This window comes from Chiloscyllium plagiosum, unplaced genomic scaffold (genome assembly GCF_037043375.1).
Source record: "Chiloscyllium plagiosum isolate Xiang-an unplaced genomic scaffold, Cpla_swu_hap1 HiC_scaffold_1, whole genome shotgun sequence".
NCBI lineage: Eukaryota > Metazoa > Chordata > Chondrichthyes > Orectolobiformes > Hemiscylliidae > Chiloscyllium > Chiloscyllium plagiosum.
In genome coordinates this window covers 18330801-18357365 of record NW_028270139.1, presented here as the reverse complement: position 1 = coordinate 18357365, position 26565 = coordinate 18330801, and the positions used below count along the sequence as shown (strand labels likewise).

The window sequence follows — 26565 nt, the reverse complement described above, 5'->3', positions numbered from 1 at the left end:
TAATATTTGAACAAGAGCAAATATTTTGCATAATATTTATCCTTTAACTAACATCACCAAAAAAAGTTGCTTATTGACAATTTTACTGTTGTGCCTTAGCTCCTGTTTTGTTTGCTATTGTCTTCCACTACCATTGGCATTCCATGGTGGAGTAGTGGTTAGCACTGCTGCCTCTCAGCACCAGGGACCCAGGTTCAATTCCAGCCTGGGGCAACTGTCTGCATGGAGTTTGTGTATTCTCCCTGTGTCTGTGTGGGTTTTCTCCCATAGTTCAAAGATATACAGGTTAGGTGGATTAGCAATGGGAAATGCAGGTTAGGGTAGGTTATAGGTTATGGGGGTGAGTCTGTTTCGGATGCTCTTTGCAAACTCAGTGGTGGGCTGAATGGCCTGTTTCCACATTGTATGATTTTTGTATCTTTTGCTCTGTTCCACTAATTCCTCCTCCTCCCCCCCCAAAAAAAGAAATTAGCAATAGCTTAATATTCTAGCTTCTTTGATTCTGAAGAAGAATTGTAATGAACTCAAATTTTAACTCCGTTTCCCTCTCCAGACCTGCTAGGTTTCTGCAGTATTTTTTAATTTTATACCTTGGGCCAAAAACATTTTTAGTTGCACAAAATAAATAGTGAGCGATTAGTGCCTTTTCACACTTTTGAGTTTCAACTTTTTCCCATCATTCTCTGCATCAGCTGACGAAGTGTAGTTTGTCATTTTCTTTTGTAAAAGCAAAATGCTATGGAGCTGGAAATCTGAACTAAAAACAGAAAATGCTGGAGAAACTTGCTGCCTGACCTGCTGAGCTTCTCCATATTCTTTTGTGTTGGCTTCGATGCCATGGAATGTATATGAGATTCTGTTTGTGTTGTTCTGGGAACATGTGATTTGAATTTTCCCGAAATTATAGTATACTTGTGTCAGGTGATAGGCAGTGGCCAGTCTTTAGGTCAGCAAAGTCCAATTTGAAATGTAAGCAAGAAAGTACAGCTTTTTAAACAATTTCCCCATTCTCTTTTGTCTCTCATTGTTCATTCTCTCTTACTTTCAAATAGAAGAGAAATATTTTCTATTCCAGCTGACATATGGTGTCCTTGTCTGGGTTTTATCCACGTGTTTCTTTGTGGATGGCTGCACTTTGCATGATTGAAAATGTATCTCTTGCTTCTAGCAGTATCACATGTGTTACCTCAGGATCTTTCGCTAAGACATTAGAACTTCTGAACTATCATTAGTCTGTGGTTACTTATGATTTTACAAACATACATTGCCAAGAGTACATGACAAGCAATATGCTAGACTCTTAAGATTCTGAATTGGAAATCACATTTGCTGAATTGTCCCTGTAAAGTGCAAAGCATCTTAAAATGAAAAAAAAAATTAACAGTCGTAGCAATCATTATTAGTTAGTTTGTGAGAAAATGGAGATGTGGATTCTCCCACCCACAGAGAAGAGAATATTGGGTGTGCAAGGTAGAACTCAGAAACTTTTGTAGAGCAAAAGAGATAAAGTGCTGTTTCTGATTTGTATCATTATTGCCCTTTATTATTTAAGTATAATCAAATACATAGTACGTTTACAGATTTTTCTAGAAGTTCTAGATCCAGTTATCCAGTGATAATATGGGTTTCCAAACAGCAAAACACTGTTTCAAATGTAGCAAAATCAGCAACAAGGTGAGTTAGATATCTAAGGGAAATGCTAGAAAACAGAAATATTTTTTACTTCAGGGGATAGAATTATGATTGTTTACTCAAAGATTCATGGTTACTTATTAACTGCCTGTGTCATATTATCACTTATTGTTAATGTCAAGAAAATTGTATTTATGAGGCAAGGTGCTGTGTTGCTGCTTGTGATCAAATACAGCAAAGCTCCACTAGAAACAGTCATGACATTCTGCTATCTTGGATTGAAGGCAACAGGCAACCTGTCTCTTGATGCAAATCTGAGCAAGCACAACACAAAGGCAACCATCAACCCTGGCGAATAAAACAGGCATGCACAAAGATCAAGCAGGTTGGCAAACTTGAAGATGTTTAATTACCAGGCGTGTATCCTCACGCTGCTGTTGGTCTGCCACAAAATACGCATTTATCAATTTCTATTTCCTGTGTCTATAATGCATCCTTGGCATCACATGTAGAGACAAAATAACAAATGAAACAATCCTTTCTAGGACGAGAATGCCAAGTGAGTTAGCACTAATCAAGAAAAGAAGGCTTCGCTGGCTTGGGTTTGTGTATAGAATGGAAATTCTTCAGGATATGCTATACAGGGTGCTGCCTGTGCTAAGGGACTAGTGAGGTGCTGAAAGCTCCAAATCAATTATCTTGTCAAAAGAGCTATGTAATTCCTTAACATTTTTATGACTTTATTTTTAACTTATGGGAAGCATACATGGAAAAGCTTGTATGAGTATGTGAACAGAAAAAAGAGTGAAGACAAATGTTGGGCCCTTATAGTCAGAAACAGGGAAGTTACAATAGGGAATAAAGAGGTGACATCTCAATTAAATATATACTTTGGTTCTGTCTTCACAAAGGAGAACACATAACATCCCAAAAGTGTTGGAAAACACAAGGTCTAATCAGAGAGAGGAAATGAAGGAAATCAGTATTAGCTAAATGGGTTTTGGGGTTATTGATCGAATTAAAAGCTGACCAATCCCCAGGTCCTGATAATCTACATAGCAGGGTAAAAGAGGAAGTGGCCCTCGAAATAATGGATGCAATAGTGGTCACCTTTCAAGATTATATAATTCTGGAGCAGTTCCTATGAATTGTTAAGGTAACCTCACTACGTTCTTTAAAACAAAAGGCAGAAAGAAAACAGGGTATTTATAGACTGGTTAGCTTAACATTGGTAATAGGGAAAATGTTAGAGTGCATTATGAAAGATATAATAGCAGAGAAGTTGGAAAATAGCGACAGGATCAAACAGAGTCTGCATGGATTTATGGAAGGGAAACCATGCTTGATAAAACTACTGGAACTTTTCAAGGATGTAGCTAGTAGAGTTGATAAAGGCGAGGCAGTGGATGTGGTTTACATAGACTTTCAGAAGGCTTTCGAGTAGGTCCCACATAAGGAATTAGCATGTAAAATGTAAAGTGCACATGATTGGGGTAGTGTACTGACATGGGAAAAGGAGTGTTTGGCAGGCAGGAAACTAAGTGGGAATAAATGGGTTTTATTTTGAGTGGCAGCCAGTAATTATTGGGGTACTGCAGATCTCTGTGCTGGACCCCAGCTATTCACAATATATGTTAATAATGTAAACAAGAAACTAAATGAAATATTGCCACATTTGCAGACAACAAATATCTGGGTAGGAGAGGAGAATGTAGAAATGCTTCACTGTGATTTGGGCAAGTCGAGTGAGCAAACATATGATAAATGACGAAAAAAGATGAAAAGAATGATGATTCTGTAGAATTCACTAGAAATTGTTTGAGGTCAAAACATTGAAAGAAAGAGTTAAATATAGTTCTTAGAGCTAAAGGGGTTGAACAGTTTGGGCGTAAATAGGGACATGGTACTGAATTTGATGATCAGCCATGATCAAATTGAATGATGGAATGAGCTTGGAGGGTAGAATGAACCATTCCTGCTCCTACTTCCTACCTTTCTACAAGTGGGAATCTCCAGCTGATGAACAAATCACAGAGGGGCATGAAATGTAGGCAGACATTCAACACTGCAGCGGATTCTGGTTTCAGAAGCTCCAAAGGAGCCATCAGCTTTGTAAACAAGATGTCAGAAGAGATAATCTTACAACACCAGCAAGGAAAACTTCATGTGTGGCATGCAACACGTTTTGTCTTTCTAGAACTGGCTTGCTCCCCCATGAAAAGAGGTGCAGCAGATGATCTCATCTGCCTCACCAAAGTTCTGAGGCGGTGTTCCATTGTCTCTTACAGATTAAAAAAATGCCAATCATTTAAGCAAATTATGCCAGGAGCACAAAGACTTCTCTGGAGTTCAAAGTTAAAAATCACACAACACCAGGTTATAGTCCAACAGGTTTAATTGGAAGCACTAGCTTTCGGAGCGACGCTCCTTCATCAGGTGATAGTGGAGGGCTCGATTGTAACACAAAATTTATAGCAAAAGTTTACAGTGTGATGTAACTGAAATTATACATTGAAGAATTGATTGTCTGTTAAGCCTTTCATCTCTTGGAATACAGTGATAGTTTCACTTCTTTCACGTGTAAATCACAAAACCTTTTTTTTTAAAGTTGCATTCTTGGGTTAGCTGTTAACAATGGTGATAGCTAGTCAATATGTTGAAGGTATTGGCCCCCTGTGTCCTGTCTATGCCATGATGTTTAGATTGATTCTATAAATTCATGCAGTTTTTGAGCAAAGTTCAATGTAACTCTGCAAGTACAAATTCACCCCACAAAATATGTGTGTGTGTGTGTAGGTAGGTGTGTAGGTAGGTGTGTAGTGAGTGCAGACTGTTTTAAGTCTGTGAGGGGGTGCATGTGTGAGTGTGGGTGTCTATAAGGGGGTGTGTGTGGGTGTCTGTGTGTACCTGTGTCCGTGTGTGTAGTGCAATGGTGATCACCTGTAATGTGACATGAGCCCAAGGTCCTGGTTGAGGCCCTCCCTATGGGTACTGAACTTAGCTATCAGCCTCTGCTCGGCCACTTTTCTCTGCTGCCTGTCCCGAAGTCCACCTTGGAGGATGGTCACCCGAAGGTCCGAGGCTGAATGTCCTGGACCACTGAAGTGTTCCCCAACTGGGAGGGAACCCTCCTGTCTGTTGATTGTTGTGCGGTGTCCATTCATCCGTTGTCGTAGCCTTTGCTCGGTTTCCCCAATGTACCATGCCTCCGGGCATCCTTGCCTGCAACGTATAAGATAGACAACATTGGCTGAGTCACATGAGTGCCTGCCATGTACAAGGTGAGAGGTGTTCCCACGTATAATAGTGGTATCTGTGTCCACAATCTGACACGTCTTGCAGCGTCCACCGTGACAGGGTTGTATGGAGTTGGCCTGAGAGCCGGGCAGTTTGCTACGAACAATGATCTGTTTGAGGTTTGGCGGTTGTTTAAAGGCAAGTAGTGGAGGTGTGGGGAAGGTCTTGGTGAGGTGCTCATCCTCATTGATAATGTGTTGCAGTCACGAAGAACATGGCATAATTTTTCAGCTCCTGGGAAGTACTGAAGTTCTCTGGAGTTGGGCACTTTATGGTGAAACTGTAGCTAGTCAAGGACACCTTCATGATCTACCATGTTGTGTTTACTAGTTTGGGTGTAATGTCCTCAGTCCATCCTTACAGGCTAGCAATGCAGTGTTGTCATGGTTGACCTGTATAAACACTCTGACTGTATGGGTGTGGTGTAACCTGTGAAAATCATGTTTGGAGTAAAACCACAAACAGGAATTTCATACAGGCAGTTATGCAAGATTATGAAAAATACCCTATAACACCCATATAATACTAAATTACAAATAATTTGAAAATGATCTGTCATCCATGATGCTCTAACATAAATAAGGTATTAAAACAACAGGTGCCTACTGCCACTTTATTTCATTTCATATTTGCCTTCAGCATGTAGGAGTCTGACTCACTGACTTAATGAAACAAGGTCTTTTAGAAATCTAAACAATATTTTCCAGAAAAAAAATGGTGTGCGGAGGTGTGGGTAATGAGGAATAAGCTCCACTATTTACTTGACACACATACTGCCCATTTTTCTCGAGAAAACTCCCACTAATATGATGAATAGGCCTGCATAGAATCAAACACGCAGCTTGCACAAAAGTAACTTCTGTGCTCCTTTAGTGCTTTCTCTAGCTATGTGTTAAATTACATTCTCTACAAGTTTAGCCAGCTGGGTACAAAAGATTCTGCTCACTTGTAGTGTCAGAATGAAATAGATTTGGGGCCTTTAGCTCTTTGGTGACCCCAGAGATTATACTTCAGCATTGATAAAAACAGTCATATCTCTTTTATTACAATAAGCTTGAATTGTTTTTGAAGAGACACCTGTTAAATTTCATTGGTGAGTGCTTATGGAAATTATAAACAACTTCAGGTGGTATTAGTGAATAGTTATTATCCAGGCTCCTTGAAGACTATTGCTCAATGATACAATGCATATTAATGGACTAAGTTCAAAAGCTACTTTTTAATACTAGATTAGATTAGATTCCCTACAGTGTGGAAACAGGCCCTTCGGCCCAACCAGTCCACACTGACCCTCCGAAGAGTAACCCACCCAGGCCCATTTCCCTCTGACTAATGCACCTAACACTATGGGCAATTTAGCATGGCCAATTCACCTGACATGCACATCTTTGGACTGTGGGAGGAAACCCACGCAGACACAGGGAGAATTTGCAAACTCCACACAGACAGTCATACGAGGCTGGAATCGAACCTAGGACCCTGGTGCTGTGATGCAGCAGTGCCACCACTGAGCCACTGTGTGGCCTCTTAATGTGCCTTGTTTGTTATTTACTGCCAGTATAAACATTATAGACCCCAATATTTCTCTGCAGTCAAGAATAACTTGTTCAAGTTGAAATCTACATGGCTACCATTTAGAAAATTTAATATCCCTGCAAGTAAAATATCGATGCTCATAGCGCTCAGGCCTGAAATATGGCAATAAGTGAAACTGAGAGAGCGTTTCAGTCGATGAATAATTTGGTTTCAATGATTTTGACTACTGGATGGTTAAACATCTCAATTTTATCAGTGGTAGTTTTAAATCCGTTGTAAAACCAGGCCTCAATGCCATGTCACTGATTTTAGTAGGTACCAAATCTAGTCTTATATAATATTGTGGAGCCAGGAGCAGCATTCCTGTTGCTGCTGACCTCTCAAAAATAATTTAATGCTCACAGCTGTGGTACCTCTTTTATTGTATAATGCAACAAAACAGGTTGAGACATGAATAATGTGGGCAAGGTGGCTCAGTGGTTAGCACTGCTGCCTCATAGCACCAGGGGCCCTGGTTTGATTCCAACCTCTGGTCTCTGTCTGTGTGAGTTTGCATATTTTCCCTGTGTCAACGTGGGTTTCCTCCGGGTGTTCCAGTTTCCTTCCACCATCCAACAATGTGCAGATTAGGCGGATTGGCCATATTAAATTGCCCATAGCGTTCAGGGATGCATAGGGGAATGGATCTGGGTGGGATACTCTTCGGAGGGTCGGTGTGGACTTGTTTGGCCAAATGGCCTATTTCCATACTGTAGGGGTTCTATGAAAAATAAATTGCCCATTAAATTTGTGGGTATAAACGATAGGACTGTGGCTTACAAATTAAGGAGGACTTGATTCCTGAAAGATACAGGCAGTCTGTTACCTACTTTGGGCCTCTGTGCTGATTGCAGCAGTTGAAAAGATGGTCTGAATGGGACTTGCTCAGTTTTACATCACTGCTGCTTCATATATTTTACTTAAGTCTAAATTAACATTTCAGTGCATTTATTGACCAAAAGTTGATTGGGTCTTATTCATCAAACATATGAGAGAATTATGAGCTTCTCCAGTGCTTGCTGCCTTGTTTAGTCAGTCAGTAAGTGAACTGTCTAATTACAACAGATTTAGACTCAATACTCAGTTTGTGTTGTGTTGCCTGACCTCACTCAGGCCACTGGCCCCAGTGCAAATGGACATTGTAGAGAAAATTGGCCAGGCCCTAACTCTTTATCACTAGCTACTCATTCATGATGGGAATCCATGTTCCTGAAGAAATGATTGAACTTGACCATAATGCTCCTGGAGCCAAGTTGTTTACTATCACTGTACTCTTATCTCACCTCATTTTTTGAAGGGGTTCTATTTTAGTCACTTTAAATAAAATGTCATTTCTGTCTTCACAGTTGTGGCTGTATCCCTCCGGATAGGATCCACGTCCACAATTGGTCAGTAGAGCTAATTTAACATGGCATATGACTGTTAATGAGCTATTCGCTCTTTTGTTTGTGAGGCTGGGAATATGGACTTTCTGATGCGGTTCCACCCTCTACCCAAGACCTCCTTTATTTTGAGTTAGACACCACTATGGATTTTGCACTGTTAGGGCTAGTTTAGGCACAGTTCAGGCTACTGCTGTTTCTCAAAGTCGAATGTGCCAGTTTTCCAATGTGAAACAGGCATGTTCAGGCTGCTTTGATTGAAGAGGGTACCCACTTTGACTACTTAACTGGCTGCTTAAGGCCATGAACAAACTTGTTATCAGCTCCTTCAGGGGACAGATTTGACTTCCCATTTCATGGGTTTGATGCACAGTGGAGAATGCAACATGGAGGAGGAGGAGCTGAGATAGCAGAGGGCAACCTGCAATTGCGTGACAGAGGCAGAAGCCAGCACTGAGGAGCGAAGAATGGAAGATGGCCCTCAGTGTTGCCAACAGAAATGACACTGAGCTGTGAGCAACAGCAAGTTGCCAAGGTGGACTGGAAACGGAGGATCCAATACAGACCAAAGTCAATGCAGACTCCTTCCCTTAAGATGACATAAATAATTTCTGACATAAAGTTGGGACCTGGCACATCTGCTTTCCTGCATGGTTTGTGACTCTTTCATTGCATTCCTTCATGGGAACGTGCCAGAAGTGCCAAAAAGTTTCCATTCCTGTCTAGAAGAACTGTCCAGACTGACATTCCATTTATGTTCTGGATTAGAGTGTTGCTGGAAAAGCACAGCAGGTCAAGCAGCATTCGAGGAGCAGGGAAATCGACGTTTCGGGCAAAATCTCTTCATCAGGAATAGAGGCAGGAAGCTTCCAGGGTGGAGAAATAAATGGGGGGAAGGTAGGGGTAGGGAGAAAGTAGCATAGAGTACAATAGGTGATATGTCAGAGAGGAGGGTGGAGTGGATAGGTGGAAAAGAAGATAGGCAGGTAGGACAAGTCATAGGGACAGTGCTGAGCTGGAAGTTTGGAACTGGGGTGAGGTGGGGGATGGGGAAATGAGTAAACTGGTGAAATCCACATTGATGCCCTGGGGTTGACGTGTTCCGAGGCGGAAGATGAGGCATTCTTCCTCCAGGCGCCAGGTGGTGAGGGAGCGGCGGTGAAGGAGGCCCAGGATCTCCATGTCCTCGGCTGAGTGGGAGGGGGAGTTGAAATGTTGGACCGGAGGGCGGTGTGGTTGATTGATGCTGGTGTCCCAAGGATGTTCCCTAAAGCGCTCTGTTAGGGGGCATCCAGTCTCCCCAATGTAGAGGAGACCGCATCAGGAGCAACGGATACAATAAATGATAATGATGGATGTGCGGGTAAAACTTTGGATGTTGGAAGGCTTCTTTGGGGCCTTGGATGGAGGTGAGGGAGGAGGTGTGGGCGCAGGTTTTGCAATTCCTGTGATGGCAGGGGAAGGTGCCAGGATGGGAGGGTGGGTTGTTGGGGGGCGTGGACCTGACCAGGTAGTCACAGGGGGAACGGTCTTTGCAGAAGGCGGAAAGGGGTGGGGAGGGAAATATATCCCTGGTGGTGGGGTCTTTTTGGAGGTGGTGGAAATGTCGGCGGATGATTTGGTTTATGCGAAGGTTGGTAGGGTGGAAGGTGAGCACCCAGGGGCGTTCTGTCCTTGTTACGGTTGGAGGGGTGGGATCTGAGGGCGGAGATGCGGGATGTGGACGAGATGCGTTGGAGGGCATCTTTAACCACGTGGGAAGGGAAATTGCGGTCTCTAAAGAAGGAGGCCATCTGGTGTGTTCTATGGTGGAACCGCTCCTCCTGGGAGCAGATACGGCGGAGGTGGAAGAATTGGGAATACGGGATGGCATTTCTTGCAGGAGGTGGGGTGGGAACAGGTGTAATCCAGGTAGCTGTGGGAGTCAGTGGGTTTGTAAAAAATGTCAGTGTCAAGTCAGTCGTCATTAATAGAGATGGAGAGATCCAGGAAGGGGAGGGAGGCGTCAGAGATGGTCCAGGTAAATTGAAGGTCAGGGTGGAATGTGTTGGTGAAGTTGATGAATTGCTCAACCTCCTCGCGGGAGCATGAGGTGGTGCCAATGCAGTCATCAACGTAGCGGAGGAAGAGGTGGGGAGTGGTGCCGGTGTAACTACAGAAGATGGACTGTTCTACGCAGCCAACAAAGAGACAGGCATAGCTGGGGCCCATACGTGTGCCCATGGCTACCCCTTTGGTCTGGAGGAAGTAGGAGGATTCAAAGGAGAAATTGTTAAGGGTGAGGACCAGTTTGGCCAAACGAATGAGTGTCGGTGGAAGGGTACTGTTGGGGACCTTGGAAGAGGAAGAAATGGAGGGCTTGGAGGCCCTGGTCATGGCGGATGGAGGTGTAGAGGGACTGGATATCCATGGTGAAAATGAGGCATTGGGGGCCGGGGAAATGGAAATCTTGGAGGAGGTGGAGGGCGTGGGTGGTGACTCGAACGTATGTGGGGAGTTCCTGGACTCGGGGGGTGGGGAGCGATAGGACAGTGTCGAGGTAGGTAGAGATGAGTTCAGTGGGGCAGGAGCATGCTGAGACAAAGGGTCGGGCCAAGGTGGTCAGGCTTGTGGACATTGGGAAGGAGGTAGAACCAAGCAGTGCGGGACTGAGGTTGGAAGCTGTGGGTGGGAGATCTCCTGAGGTGATGAAGTTGTGCATGGTCTGGGAGATGATGGTTTGGTGATGGGGGGGTGGGGTCATGGTCGAGGGAGCGGTAGGAGGAGGTGTTCTCGAGTTGGCGTCTGGCTTCAGTGGTGTAGAGGTCAGTGTGCCAAACTGCAACCCCTTTATCCACTGGCTTGATGGTGAGGTCGGAATTGGAGCAGAGGGAGTGGAGGGCTGTGAGTTGTGAGGGTGAGAGGTTGGAATGGGGGTAGACAGGTCGAGGTGGTTAATGTCCCGGCGGCAGTTGGAAATGAAGAGATCGAGGGTGGGTATTAAGCCAGCACGGGGTGTCCAGCTGAATGGAGTGTGTTGGAGGTGGGCGAAGGGGTCCTCGGAAGGTGGGTGGGAGTCCTGATTATAAAAGTAAGCTCGGAGGCAGAAGCGGCGGAAGAAGTGTTCGATGTCATGGCGTGTATTAAGTTCATTGATGCGTGACCTCTACACCGCTGAAACCAGACGCCAACTCGAAGGCACCACCCCCTCGACCATGACCCCAACCCCCCCATCACCAAACCATCACCTCCCAGACCATACAGAACCCCATCACCTGAGGAGATCTCCCACCCACAGCTTCTAACCTTATAGTCCGGGAACCCCGCACTGCCGGGAGGGTAGCAAAGAGTAAAATAGGTGAATGGGGGTGGGGATGAAGGTGATAGGTCAGAGAGGAGGGTGGAGTGGATAGGTGGAAAGGAAGATAGGCAGGTAGGACAAGTCATGGGGACAGTGCTGAGCTGGAAGTTTGGAACTGGGGTGAAGTGGGAAGGGGAAACGAGGAAACTGGTGAAGTCCACATTGATGCCCTGGGGTTGACGTGTTCCGAGGCGGAAGATGAGGCGTTCTTCCTCCAGGCGTCAGGTGGTGAGGGACCGGCGGTGAAGGAGGTCCAGGACCTCCATGTCCTCAGCTGAGTGGGAGGGGGAGTTGAAATGTTGGGCCACAGGGCGGTGTGGTTGATTGTCCATTCACCCACTGTACTCTTTGCTACCTTCCCCCACCCTCCTCCCTGACCTATCACCTCCATCCCCACCCCCATTCACCTATTGTACTCTATGCTACTTTCTCCCCACCCCCACCCCCTCTCATTTATCTCTCCACCCTGCAGACTCTCTGCCTCTATTCCTGATGAAGGGCTTTTGCCCAAAACGTCGATTTTCCTGCTCCTCGGATGCTGCCTGAACTACTGTGCTTTTCCAGCATCACTCTAATCCAGAATCTGATTTCCAGCCTCTGCAGTCATTGTTTTTACCTATTCCATTTATGTTGCAGAGCCATTTCTTGAGATGGTCCTCTCGCACTGACTTCTCAGTTCTGATGAAGTTGTCCTTTGACATTGTCACCCGGATCCACAATATGCCGTTGTTTTAAAATATGTTGAGGAGTTATTTTGCTGGAGCCTTATGCCCTTCACAGTTGCTGATAGCTTTTCAATATTGGAATTATTTCGCTGGCCTACACAAAGCATACAGAAGTATTTCAGTTAAGTCTGCCTGCAAAACATTAAGAAGCATTAGTTATGAGCTCATGTAACTTCAAAAGTAACTTGAATCTGAATTTGTCTCTGGGTCTCAGCATTTATTGTCCCTGGAGTATCTTAATGTCAATGATAGGCTACTAGCGGTGGAAATGTGGCGTTTCCACTAGTCCCATTCAGGTGACCTAGATTTGTAATTACAAAATAACAGCAGCTTTAACATGCATTATTACCATTAGTAATGTATCTATCATCCAGCACCTTGTACCCAGGAAGAAATATCCCATGAAGTGCACAGCTCAGTAAAATTATCAGTTCATACTTTTAGCAAATTGCAGGGTAGATTTAAAAGGGAACTAAGAGATACCTTTTTCACACCAAGGGTGGTACGTGTATGGAATGAGCTGCTGGAGGCTGGTACGATACAACTTTTAAAAAAACATCTGGATGGGTATATGAAGAGGAGGGCTTTAGAAGGATATGAGCCAAGTGCTGGCAAATGGGACTACATTAATTTAGGATATCTGGTCAGCATACATAAGTTGGCCCGAAGGGTCTGTTCCTGTTTCTGTGCTGTACATTTCTATGACTCTAAGTAACTTTGAGCTGAAGGGTGATGGGACAGGTCGAAGTTACAGAAAACAGACAAGTTCTAGCAAATTTTGAGTCAACTGGGTAAAGCCAAGCTATTAAGAGATATGGGCCTAAGACACGTATATGGAGTTAGGCCACAGATCAGCCATAATTTCATTGAATGGTGGAAAAGGCTTGAGGGGCTGAATGGCCCACTCCTTCTACGTTTCTGAGTATAATTTTGAGGATAGTGACTGTAAAGCTCCAAAAATACTTCAAATCTAAATTATCATCATTGGAAACATTAAATCATGGATGTCTTCCTATATGGTCTCCAGGCTGAATAGACTGGGGCTATTTTCCCTGGAGTGTCGGAGGGTGACTTTCTGGAGGTTTATAAAATCATGAGGGGCATGGATAGGATAAATAGACCAGGTCTTTTCCTTGGGGTGGGGGAATGCAAAACTGGAGGACATAGGTTTAGGGTGAGAGGGGAAAGATTTAAACGGGACCTAAGGGGAGACTTTTCACACAGAGGGTGGTGCATGTATGGAATGAGCTGCCAGAGGAAGTGTTGGAGGCTGGTACAATTACAACATTTAAAAGGCATCTGGATGGGTATATGAACAGGAATGGTTTAGAGGGATATGGGCCAAATGCTGGCAATTGGGACTAGATTTATTTAGGATTTCTGGTCAGCATGGGTGAATTAGACTGAAGGGTCTGTTTCCATCTGTATATCTCTATGACTGGGTGAAAGTGAGGACTGCAGATGCTGGAGATTAGATTCAAGATTAGAGAGGTGCTGGAAATGCACAGCAGGTCAGGCAGCATCCGAGGAGCAGGATAATCAATGTTTCGAGCAGGGGCCCTTCATCAGGAATTGTAGAGAGATGAGGAGAGCCTTTTCTGATTCCTGATGAAGGGCTCCTACCCGAAATGTCGATTTTCCTGCTCCTGGGATGCTGCCTGATCTGCTGTGCATTTCCAACACCATTCTAATCTATCTCTATGACTGTATGATTCCAGGCAAACAATTCTGCTATATAGCATATTAAGGTTATAGAGTTGCAGTTAAATGCTGGTGCTACCGAATGCATTCTATGTTAAGAATTTGAATAGTTTGTCAGAATTTGGGAGGTGACTATGTTTATTTCTCTTTCTGCAGTGTTCACGTTTAGAAATGACAATCCATAGCCTACTTGGACTGTCTTAAATTTTGACCGTTTTCTTTTTCCTGCTGAAAACCAAAAAAATAGCCTTAAGAAATGTATGGAATAAATAGCGTCGTTTATATTCTATTTGCACTGGAAGTTTGATGTATTCTGAAACCACAGGAACAATGTACCTACTGTACACGCAACAGGGCTTGTGCATCTACAGGCTTTGCAAGTTGCATTCATGCTGCTGTTCTTGCCAGTGCCGAGCCTAGTTTCTGGATCAGTAATGGAAAAATCATATCTTTGGACAATGGACAGATAGAATAAAATGTCAGAACAGATGGCAAGTGGTTCCAGTGGCAACTATTTATCTTTGCTGTCAGTGATATTCAGGGACAGGAAATGAAACCACCTTGAATGCTTGGTGTTCTTTGCATTGAGAAATATGTTTACCATCCCACTTCCAAAAGTACTCCTGAAAAATGAATGCAATATAAAAGAATGTAGGAAAACTTTTCAAAAAGATTCATCATTAAATCAGCCTTGCCACTTATGAAGGATCATTAAAATGTTTTTTCCTCTAAATTGGTAACATTAAATGAAAGTTTATTACAATTTATTTGAATGAAAGGTGACTTTGTTTTGTTTTTGCCTCTGAGTCACAGGTTCAAGCCCCACTCGAGCATAAATACAAAGGCTGACATTCCAATGCAGTGTGATTGTGTGGTTGGAGTTCTCATTTTTTAAATGAGATATTTAGTCATAGCCCCTTTGCATGCAAAGCAAAAGTTCCTGTTGGATATTGGGTGGAGCGAGGTATTGGTGGCTAAGGCTGATGCGTGAACAAATTTTTGCTTCAATCACGGTCACGAAAGTGGTATCTCGTTATCAAGTTTCTGGTTGTGGGAGCTTGAGGTGTGCAGATATCATGCCACATTTCTTCTGTTACAACAGTGACTACTTTTACAAAAGTACTTCATTGGCAACCATGAAAGGTGCTACAAAAATGCAAGTTTTTAAAGAATAAATTGAGAATTGACCTGCCCTTTCTCCCCCTCCCTCCCTCCCTCCTCCTCCCTTTTCCTCCTCCTCCCTTTTCCTCCTCCTCCCTTTTCCTCCTCCTCCCTTTTCCTCCTCCTCCCTTCTCCTCCCTTCTCCTCCTCCTTTCTCCTCCCTCCTTCTCCTCCCTCCTCCTCTCTCCTTCCTCCTCCTTCTCCTTCCTCCTCCTTCTTCTTCCTCCTTCTTCTTCTTCCTCTCTGCTCCTCTCTCCTCCTCCTCTCTCCTCCTCCTCTCTCCTCCTCCTCCCTCCCTCCTCCTCCTCCTCCTCCTCCTCCTCCTCCTCCTCCTCCTCCTCCTCCTCCTCCTCCTCCTCCTCCTCCTCCTCCTCCTCCCTCCTCCTCCTCCTCCTCCCTCCTCCTCCTCCTCCCTCCTCCCTCCTCTCTCCTCTCTCCTCTCTCCTCTCTCCTCCTCCTCTCTCCTCCTCCTCTCTCCTCCTCCTCTCTCCTCTCTCCTCTCTCCTCCTCCTCTCTTCTCCTCCTCCTCTCTCCTCCTCCTCTCTCCTCCTCCTCTCTCCTCCTCCTCTCTCCTCCTCCTCTCTCCTCCTCCTCTCTCCTCCTCCTCTCTCCTCCTTTCTCCTCCTTTCTCCTCCTCCCTCCTTCTCCTCCTCTCTCTTCTCCTCTCCATCCTCGCACCTTCTCTGTCCCACCCTAACCACAATTGACATAAATATTTTTATGTTAGAGCCGAAACGTGTCAACGTGAAATTGTCTCCATTGATGGCACAATTTTGCATTGCACTTTGTGTCTCAATGTCAACAAGTTTGCAAAGAATTATAAGCACAAAGTCAATCTAATCACAATTACATAAGAGCAGTTTTTTTTATATAACAAAATGTATAATTGTACTACATATCTGCTGTTCACTCCAGCATAAACGGGGTTGTGGTATGGTGAGTTTAGTTGATTTTATAAAGAAATGCTTTCTAAAGTGTCTTTTGCTAATGTTTGGAAAATGTGATACAATTTCTCAACTAGTGATCTGATTCCTCTAGGCAGCCAGCGGGCAATGTTCAAACAGGCCATGCGGCATTGGGAGAAACACACATGTGTTACTTTCATTGAGCGAGTAGATGAAGAGAGTTACATTGTCTTCACATACAGGCCTTGCGGGTAAGCAAAAGCTGTTTCCTTTGCTAGCAATTTAAATTTTTAATAGGCCTGACCACGTATGCATGAAGGTGTAAATTCATTATGTGTTCTGTAATGTTAGCTCAGAGCATTATTTAAGCTGCTTAAAAGAAGGCCAAGAACTACAGAGACCTCTTTGTGACAAGTGGCCAAAATCTGTTTAGCAAGCATCTCTTAGCCATTCTTCTTGGGATTTTCTCAGCTATAATCCCTTTCGCTACCATTTATTTTATTCTGTGCAGCTGAAAAGAAATAGTTTTGGCAAGGTGCAAAAACATAAAATGAGTGTGCTGGCATGATTTACTGTCAGCAATTTGTTGATCTTTGCCTGACACCATTGATCAAAATGACAGCATGAAGTGGAATTAACCATGATTACAAATAGGTTTTGAAATAAACTACTACATGTTCCTGCACGGACTAGATGAATCATGGGGCACTACTTCAACCTGGCACCATATGGATATGACACTCACATTTGACTTGCATTTACTGCACATGTTCCACTTTAAGCAGTGCACGCAATTTTAGATTTTGACCAGAGATCGAGAAATATTATTGGCTATCAATAAATAAAATCAATTGCATGGTCCTTGCAAATTAATTGTTCTATGACTATATAAGATGGAATACCTAAACTTAATCCCTTATCCATATTAAAGTCAAATGTGGTCACCAAGTTTTAAGTTCCTTTGGCAAAAAATGCAACATTGTCCTCCCTCTTTCTCTCATGCTGTATTTTGCTCCGATGCAGCAGGGAGTGGTAGATTGATTGATTATTTGGAGGCACAACCTGCAGTTCGTACAATTGTTATTCTCAGTCAATTTAATTTGAAGAAGTTATGGTAAGATATTCTTTTGTGCCGCATCTGTTTGACGAATGGTAGTTAACTTCGCATTTTCAACTTTTGCATGACATTCCATAAGTTGTTGTCCAGAAGAAAAAAAAAACTATAGGTATGGAGATTCTCTGCCAGTACTTCTGCAGACATGTGGGACTGTTACAAAATTCTGAAGCACAGCTGCAGCAACTTGGTGCTTCTGGTAGGAGGCCTGTCTTAATGGTTGTGTAATTCTTGTTGCAATACTAAGAGTTGGGCTTTGGCATGGTGTAGAGTATTAGCATCAAATCCAATGTTTTGCATGACTGAACTACACAGGCCAGGAAGAAAAATGGGTTAGTTATGGAATCTGCAAAAAGCGTTAGAAAATGAATCCGAGGACTTGAAATTATACTGTTGCTTACCAAGGCACAAACACCTTGACATGTTTTTATATAAATGTTGTTCGTGGAATTTCAGCAAGTTAGCATTTTTATTTCATTAAATTCATTAAAATGTACATTTAAAATTATAGAGAAAAGGGCATCAGACAAATATGTTAAGTGTTAATACCCTGGTGGCATTTTAGGCTCTGGCATTTAAATAATACAAATTTATAAGCTTTTGGTCCTTATTCAATACTCCTTAAGACTACTGTTGTGAGATCTTGGCTCAGTAAAGTGGGCGGCACAGTGGTTAGTACTGCTGCCTCACAGCGCCAGAGACCCGGGTTCAATTCCCGCCTCAGGCGACTGACTGTGTGGAGTTTGCACATTCTCCCCGTGTCTGCGTGGGTTTCCTCTGGGTGCTCCAGTTTCCTCCCACGGTCCAAAAATGTGCAGGTTAGGTGAATTGGCCATGTTAAATTGCCCGTAGTGTTAAGGGCAGGGGTAAATGTAGGGGAATGGGTCTGGGTGGTTTGTGCTTCGGTGGGTCAGTGTGGACATTTTGGGCCGAAGGGCCTGTTTCCACACTGTAAGTAATCTAATCTAATCTAAAGCTTAGTCTATAGCTTGACTAACTTGCTGTTCTTTGTTTCCCACTAATCAATGCTGACAGGCAATTTTACCATTTGTGTATAGTTACCAAACCTGAATCCACTTTCACGTGATGTGTAAACACATATAAATTGTTGTGGGGATAGAATCATGTTGTGTACAGAAACAATTGTTTATTTTCTTCCTGTCCCATGGCCAATTCTCATTCTTAAATTGCTGCTTTGGCAAAGATCAGTTACCCAGAACTTTGTAAATTAGAACATCAACGGCTGTGCCCTTTCGCACTAGGGTGAGGAATTAACTGATACATTGCCTTTTTTCAGACATTTACCCCAGTGTTTCCCAAACGTTTTCCACTCTATGGCTCTATATTAAGGTTCTAAAATTGCTGCAACCCCTTGATAAGAGCTGAGAGTGTAGGGGAGAGGAGATAATGCAGGAGAGAAAGCGTATGGGGCAGAAAGAAGGAAAGAAGAACTCCATGTCTGGGAATTCCTGACCTCAAAATTACACCAGTGACCCCACTCCTGATCCATATGCTGGGAAGCCTTGGTCTAGTAGATGCAGATGGACTGTGCATATTCACTTTGTGGTGGAAATAAGTTGGATCAGACTGCTCATTGGGTGCCTGGAAGCGTATTGGTAGTATGTAAAACAGTGACCAAAAGGCATTTAAATAAGGATTCCTTAATTGTTCTGGGGACATTCTGTGATATTGGTCTACCCCAGCGCCTGATTTGCAACATGAAAACACACTGGACAATTTGTACCAACTGGTGGGAAGGACCCTTCAACAACATTATTTAAATAACTGATCCATGGCCAGGTTAGCTGTTGGTTTGTTCCTTCAGACTACTGGGCTAACTTCTGAACATTTGGTCAGCCTGTATAGCCTTCTCTGAAATCAAACACTTGTTGTTGAGGAATTGTTTATAGCGTTCTTCAAATTAAACTTACTACTCTGTAAGTTTTGAAAAATTAGGGAGTTAACTGCTTGCTGAGCTGGCACAAAACAGGAGTCAAGAGGCAAATCAATATGATCTTGCTGAGTGTGGGGCAGGCTGGGAGGTTCCACTGCCTACTTGTGCATCTATTTCTTATTGGTAGTCTAACTACCGTTGAAGTTAGAGAGTCAAGAAGACAGTAAAGGAGACAAGAGAAGCTGAGGCTGGATTTTAAGGCACACTTCCGGAAGGGGGAATGGATTGCGTGCAAAATATGAATGTCACCCAATTTACACCTTCCTTTCCATCACAGAACTGTCCCCAGAATGCATTAGGTGGGGGATGCCATTATCAGTAGTATTCTTTCTATTTAAATAAATAATTAAGGATCAATTCAGCTTGTTACCAAGCCATTTTACCCAGTCTATGTACTGCCCATGACCATCATATGGTTAGTGTGTGCAGGGCTAGCCAAGCCATATTTTTTAGGGAAAGGCTGGAATGAAGTTGTGTGCATCATTTAGGGATGGCCAGTGTACATTGTTTGTACCCCATCTCCCCAAGATGTCAACCCTCCCTTCATTCCTTTATACTTGCCCTCCAAAACCAGGCTCCTCAGCCCCATCCGCATACCCTGTGCTCTCTGATCTCTTTGTCACCTTAAATGCCTGGGCTGTGTCTGTCTCCAGCAGCCTTCCACCTTCTTTATGCTCCTTTTTGCATTCTCAGTAGCCTGTGCTACTGTCAAGACTGCTAGATTGGTTGGCAGCGTTTTGAGGGTGGGACTTGTTCCATTAAGAGCAGAGTCTCCACTTTGAGCTGGTTTAGTCAATCCCAGCATTTATGGCCGCAAGGGAAGGTTCTTCTGGGCACATCAGCTCATGGTTGACCTTCTTTCCACGGAGAGCAAGTAGCTTACTCGACCTGTAAAATCCAGTCCTGGGAAAGGAGGTATGAGGTGTTTGCCCAGCAGGCAAATATATCTACAGTTAATTTTCAGTGTATTTCTCCAATGCAATGTCTTAGTGTAGCAAGGTCTCTAGCACCAATTACAGAGGTAATTGTCCCAACTGACAACTTGAGCCCTGAACTTGGGAAACATTGTCAACTGTGGCCCTCATGTTTTATGCAGCAAACCACATGAATTGATATCAACAACAGTACACAATTTAGATTTCACTTATATACCAGGAGTTCACAGAGGTTCTCTGGGCCAGGAGGAACATAAACGGGTGTTTTGTAAGGGGGCTGAGAAACCGGACATGAGAGCAATTGCTTTCCCCTCATAGTAACTTTGCATACAGGGAAGGTTACAAAACTGCACCAACATCACCATGAATCCTGCCTATCAGCAGCTTGTCACCTTGGCAATAATGCTAAGCTTGCTGATGACCAAAGGCTGATGCAGATGCAGATCTGTGTCCTTTTCTTAACAGCAGGTATCATGCACCCACTCAGCACCAATCTTGTCTCTTCCTTACTGTAGTCAGGCCTTATGTTTACAGGCTGGCTTCTGGCACCAGGGGCGATCCCCTTCAGACATAACTCATAGCTCCTGTCACAAACCCAGGCACAAAACTGAAGAGCTGGCTCACAGCAAGACTGCTGCACCACCAGAAATATCATTGAGGAATCAGTTGGCACACTCCAATAATGTTTCTGTTGCCTGGAGAAGTTTTGAAGGGATTTTACAGTATAACCTGATGGGAGTTCCAGGTCTGTGGTTATCTATAGCATATTTCATTTTTTCCATCATGAAGTACCAGAGCTTGGTACAGGTGGGCAGCAGGAGAAGAAGGAAGCGCAGGAATAGCATTGATTAACAGTGTCCTTGCCTGCCAGACCACCTAAAGTGCAATTCTTCCAAGACAGCTTAACTAAACCATCCTATCCACAGTCAAGAACCAATAATCCTACCATTCCTATCACCACTATCCTTCAGTCTAACCTGAATGTTTGTGCCTTCACTTCACTATAGATTTAAACATTAGTATTAAATCTGAAATGAAGGATGAAATGATCAAACATTTCAGTTCCATCTGTAACCAACAGCAACACGGTGGCTCAGTGGTTAGCACTGCTGCCTCATAGCGCCAGCGGCCGGGGTTCAATTCCCACCTCGGGTGACTATCTGTGTGGAGTTTGCACGTTCTCCCTGTGCCTGCGTGGGTTTCCTCTGGATGCTCCGGTTTCCTCCCACAATCCAAAGATGTGCAGGTCTGGTGAATTGGCCTGCTAAATTGCCCATAGTTTTAGGTGCATTAATCAGGGGTAATTGTAGGGAAATAAGTCTGGAGGGTCAGTGTGGACTTGTGGGCCAAAGGGCCTGTTTCCACACTGTAGGGAATCTAATCAGAAATAATAAAAGATTATCCTTGTGTAAATCACTTGTACCAGTCTTCTGTGCTTGTTCACCTCTCCTGTTGCTGCTGCAAAGTGTTTCCCCAGAGATTCCAACAGGGAAGGTAGAAAACCGCTGAGCTTCCATTGAAGACACTCTCCAAATGATCATAGTGACTGACATCACTTCATTCTGAACCTTGACAGCCCACTTCAAACTGCAACATATGATTAGATTAGATTACTTACAGTGTGGAAACCAGGCCCTTTGGCACAACAAGTCCACACCGACCCTCCGAAGAGCAACCCACCCAACTACATTTACCCCTTCACCTAACACTACGGGCAATTTAACATGGCCAATTCACCTAACCTGCACATTTTGGACTGTGGGAGGAAACCGGAGCATCCGGAGGAAACCCACGCAGACACGGGGAAAATGTGCAAACTACACACAGAAAATTGCCTGAGGCTGTAAGGCAGCAGTGCTAACCACTGTGCTACTGTGCCACCCATATCTGTAGTCACCACTTGGTTGTATGCTATTGACATTGTTGGTGACAGAGTCGGTGATTGGGCAGCAGATAGGGAACCAACAAGAGGGAAAAATCTACTTGTCCTCACAAGTCCTGTTGCAGATTATATCGGTAGGAGAAACTGTACCTGCCTGAAAAACTCTTCATTGTGGACTGCTGATGTGACATAGGCCACCTCAATTTCTCCACTCCCTTCACCCACTTCAACCGCCGCCCCCCCCCCCCCTCCGAACATGCAGCACTCTGCAATAACCCCCGGTAAACCATCAAACCCGCTGACAAAGGTGGGCCGGTGTGGCCTGGAGGACGGCCCTCTATTGCTGAGGCCGAACGCCAACTCTCCCTCACCACCTCCTACTTCCCCTTGCCCATGATCCCATCGCAACTCATCGGGCCAAACTCCAAGACCCCACCAGTGCCCTCATTTGCCTCTGGTGATCGCCCCTCCACTGCCTCCAACTCATAGCCCCCAACCCCATACTGCCTGATTCTACCTGCATCCCAAAGTCCACAAGCCCAACAATCTCAGCCGACCTATTGTCTTAGCATGCTCCTGCCCCACTCAGCTCATCTGGTCCTACCTCGAATCCATCCTAGTTCAGGCGCTTGTTACCTACACCCAACCATGCCCTCCATATCAGCAACTTCCAGTTCCCCAGCACCCAGCGCTTTCTCTTAACTATAGATGTGCAGTCCTTATACATGTCTATACCCCACAAGGATGGATGGTCTCCAGGCCCTTTGCTTCTTCCTCTCCAACAGATTCATCCAGTCCCCCTCCACAAATATCCTCCTTCACCTCACCGAACTGTCCTCCCCCTCAATAACTTTTCCTTTAACTCCTCCCATTTTCTCCAAATCAAGGGGGTGGCCTTGGGCACCCAGATGAGCTCCAGCTATGTCTGCCTCTTTGGCTATATCGGATAGACCCTCTTTAGTACCGACACAGATACTGTACCCCAACTCTTCCGTCGCTACATCAATGACTGCATCGGTGCAGCGTCCGACACTCAGGTCGAACTTCACCCATAACTTCCACCCGGCCCTCGAATTCACTTAGTCCATCTTGGACACTTCCCTCCCGTTTCTTGACCTCACATTTCCATCTCTGGCGACAACCTCCAGATGGACATCTACAAACCTACAGATTCCCAAAACTATCTGGACTACACTCCCTCCCAGCCAGTATCCTACAAGAATTCCATCCCATTCTCCCAACTCATCTACCTCTGCTGCATCTGCTCAGACGAGGAGACATTCCACTCGCAAGCATCCCAGATGTCCACCTATTTTGAACAATGCGCTTTTCCTCCCTCTGCCATCGAGACAGCCCTCCGCTGCACCATCTCCATTCCACCGCTTTAAACTTACCAACACAATAAAGAAGAGTCCCCCTTGTCTTCACCTACCACCCCACCAGTCTCCACATCTAAAGCATCAGCCTCAAACACTTTTGCCAACTCCAAATAAACTGTACCACCAAGAACATCTTCCCCTTCCTACCCCTCTCTGCCTTCTGTAAGGATCGTTCTCTCCAACAGTCCTTGGATTATGCCACTCCCGCCATTGAACCTCCAGGTACCTTCCCTCAGAAAAGATACAAAACCTGCCCGTACATCACCTCCCTCATTTCCATCTACGGTCCCAAACAGTCCTTCCAGGTGTGACAGAGATTCATCTGCCTCTCTTCCAACCTAGTTGGTGCTCCTGACGTGGTCTTCTCTACATCGGGTAGACAAAAAGGTAAACTCAAGGAGCGGCTTATTGAGTAACACGTCTGGGTCCGCAGGGGCTGACTGGACCACTCAGTCACAGCCCATTTCAATTCCCCCAACCACTCCCTTTCCGACATGACCATCCTTGGCTTCCTCCATTGCCAAACAACCCACAGTCCCCATTGGAGGAACAACACCTTATCTTCTGCCTGGGCACCCTATAGCCCGGAGGTCTAAACACTGAGTTCTCCAATTTCAAATAACCTCCATCCCCAGCCCCTCCCCCTCCCTGCCACTGCTCTCTGCCGCCAACCAGATTCATTCTTCCCATTGACCAACCAGGTCGTTCCCTCCACTTGTCGTCACTTATCCCCACTTCACCACCCTGCTCCCACCTCTCACTTTATCTGCAGCTCCCCCACACCTACCCCCAGCCCTGAAGAATTGGTTGCACGAATCATTGTGGCATCACAGACCTGTCTTCACCTTAAGCATATCATCTATCATGTGTGGCATTACTGCTGTGCTAAATTGGACAGACCTTGAACAGATCAAATAACTCACAAATGGACATCCATGAGGTGCTTATAGCCATCAGCATCTACAGAGCTAAGTTCAACACCAGTTCCACAAAAGGCATGGTGAGAACAACCAGAGAGTATACCCCTCTTTATTTGAATAATGTCATGGATATTTAACACCTACCTGAGAGGACTGTCGGTTAACCACAGTTCAAATGATAGCATCTTGGCAGCACAGCATTTCCTCAGTACTGCCCTGAAATATCAAACTCAGTTGCATTTAAGTCTCCAGGGTGGAATTTGAACCCAGGTTTTTATTTATTGCTTTACTTCTGGTGAGTACCTTTCCTGATGTTGTTTGGTGCATGCGTACAAAAATACAAGCAAGAGTAGGATCCCAAAGGAGTAGAGAATCAAAATTGCATCCATTCACTGGCGGCTGATGTGCATTTGTGTTCCATTGTTGGATAGCTTTTATCCAATTGAATTAAGCTTTTTTTTTGACCGCAGCAGTGTGATTGTCTATATTCAGGTACATATTGTTAGTGGATTGCTAATGTGCCATTCATATTTGAGGAAGTACAATTGTGATTTAAACAGTGGAGGTTTATCAACAGATAATTCACAGTTTAATCATTATGGATGATTATGAACAAAATCTACTTTTTTTCGTGAAACACATTAGAACATAGAACATAGAAGAATACAGCGCAGTACAGGCCCTTGGGCCCTCGATGTTGTGCCGATCCAAGCCCACCTAAACTACACTAACCCACTATCCTCCATATACCTATCCAATGCCCTCTTAAATGCCCATAAAGAGGGAGAGTCCACCACTGTTACTGGCAGGGCATTCCATGAACTAACGACTCGCTGAGTGAAGAACCTACCCCTAACATCAGTCCTATATCTACCCCCCCTTAATTTAAAGCTATGCCCCCTTGTAATACCCGACTCCATACGCGGGAAAAGGTTCATACTGTCTACCCTATCTAACCCCCTAATCATCTTGTACACCTCAATCAAGTCACCCCTAAACCTTCTTTTCTCTAGTGAAAACAGCCCCAAGTGCCTCAGTCTTTCCTCATACGATTTTCCTTCCATACCAGGCAACATCCTGGTAAACCTCCTCTGCACCCGTTCCAATGCCTCCACATCCTTCCTATAGTATGGCGACCAAAACTGCACACAATATTCCAGATGCGGCCGTACCAGAGTCTTATACAACTGCATCATGACCTCAGGACTCCGGAACTCAATTCCTCTACCATTAAAAGCCAGTACGCCATATGCCTTCCTCACCGCACTATTTACCTGGGTGGCAACTTTCAGAGATCTGTGTACATGGACACCAAGATCCCTCTGTTCATCCACACTACCAAGTATCCGACCATTAGCCCAGTACCCCATCTTTTTGTTATTCTTCCCAAAGTGAATCACCTCGCACTTAGCTACATTGAATTCCATCTGCCACCTTTCTGCCCAGCTCTGCAGCTTCTCTATATCCTGCTGTAACCTGCCACATGCTTCCTCACTGTCAACAACTCCTCCGACTTTCGTATCATCCGCAAACTTGCTCACCCAACCTTCTAACCCCTCTTCCAGGTCATTTATAAAAATGACAAACAGCAATGGTCCCAAAACAGATCCTTGCGGAACACCGCTAGTGACGGCACTCCATGAAGAAACTTTGCCATCAACTACTACCCTCTGTCTTCTTCCATCCAGCCAATTCCTAATCCAAACCTCCAATTCACCCTCAATGCCATATCTCCGTATTTTCTGCAGTAGCCTACCATAGCCTACATTTTCTGCAGTAGCCTACCATAGCCTACATTGTCTCTTTTTTAATATATTGGATTATTATCTTGCCCGTGGATGTTGGCTCAGTTGTTAGTGCTGCTGCCCCACAGCACCAGGGACCTGGGTTCAATGCCAGCCTTGGGTAACTGTCTGTGTGGAGTTTCCTTCAGCTGCTCTGGTTTCTTCCCACAGTCCAAAGATGTGCAGGTTAGGTGGAGTGGCCAAGCTATATTGCCCAGGGATGTGTAGGTTAGGTGGATTAGCCATGGGAAATTCAGGGTTACAGAGATAGGGTAGGACGATGAGTCTGGGTGGGATGGTTGAGGAGTCGATGTGGTCTTGTTGGGCTGAATGTCCTGTTTCTACACTGGAGGGATTCTATTCTGTGGACTCTATGGTCTTCATATGAGTACAAAATTTAAGACTCCAAATATACCATCAGAGCATAATTAACAAAGACAAACAATACTGTTGATGGTATTTGGAACTGGCAAATGTTCTGTGCAGAATTGTAGAGAACTCTGTAACTGATGGTGTTTACATTTGACAGGTGCTGCTCTTATGTAGGTAGACGTGGTAACGGTCCTCAGGCTATATCCATAGGCAAAAACTGTGATAAGTTTGGGATCGTAGTTCATGAACTGGGCCATGTGATTGGATTTTGGCATGAACACACAAGACCAGACCGAGATGATCACGTGACCATCATTAGAGAAAACATCCAGCCTGGTAAGATTCCACAAGCCAAAGAACACGTGTTTAGTTCTTGTTCATGTAATTCATCAATAATCAACTGTCTGTGTTACATTGGTAAATAAAAATACTATGAATGTAATAAATAAGTATAAAACCACTCTGGTGTGATTGTGCCTAGAGTGAAAAGGATACACACCTTCTGTT

The 26565-nt window shown here is 44.5% G+C and overlaps 1 protein-coding gene across 4 annotated transcripts in view; it reads left to right on the top strand.

Annotated features, from left to right (window-relative positions):
- tll1 (tolloid-like 1) overlaps positions 1-26565 on the top strand; it is a 345702-nt gene that overhangs the window by 153845 nt on the left and 165292 nt on the right. For 2 of the 4 annotated variants that reach the window (XM_087978135.1, XM_087978181.1), the window contains exons 6-8: positions 7851-7892; positions 15852-15969; positions 26216-26394. In XM_087978135.1, the coding sequence (XP_087834261.1) occupies positions 7851-7892; positions 15852-15969; positions 26216-26394 (339 nt within the window). The remainder of the gene's footprint in view (positions 1-7850; positions 7893-15851; positions 15970-26215; positions 26395-26565) is intronic. The other 2 variants (XM_043698500.2, XM_087978260.1) reach the window with 2 other exon arrangements.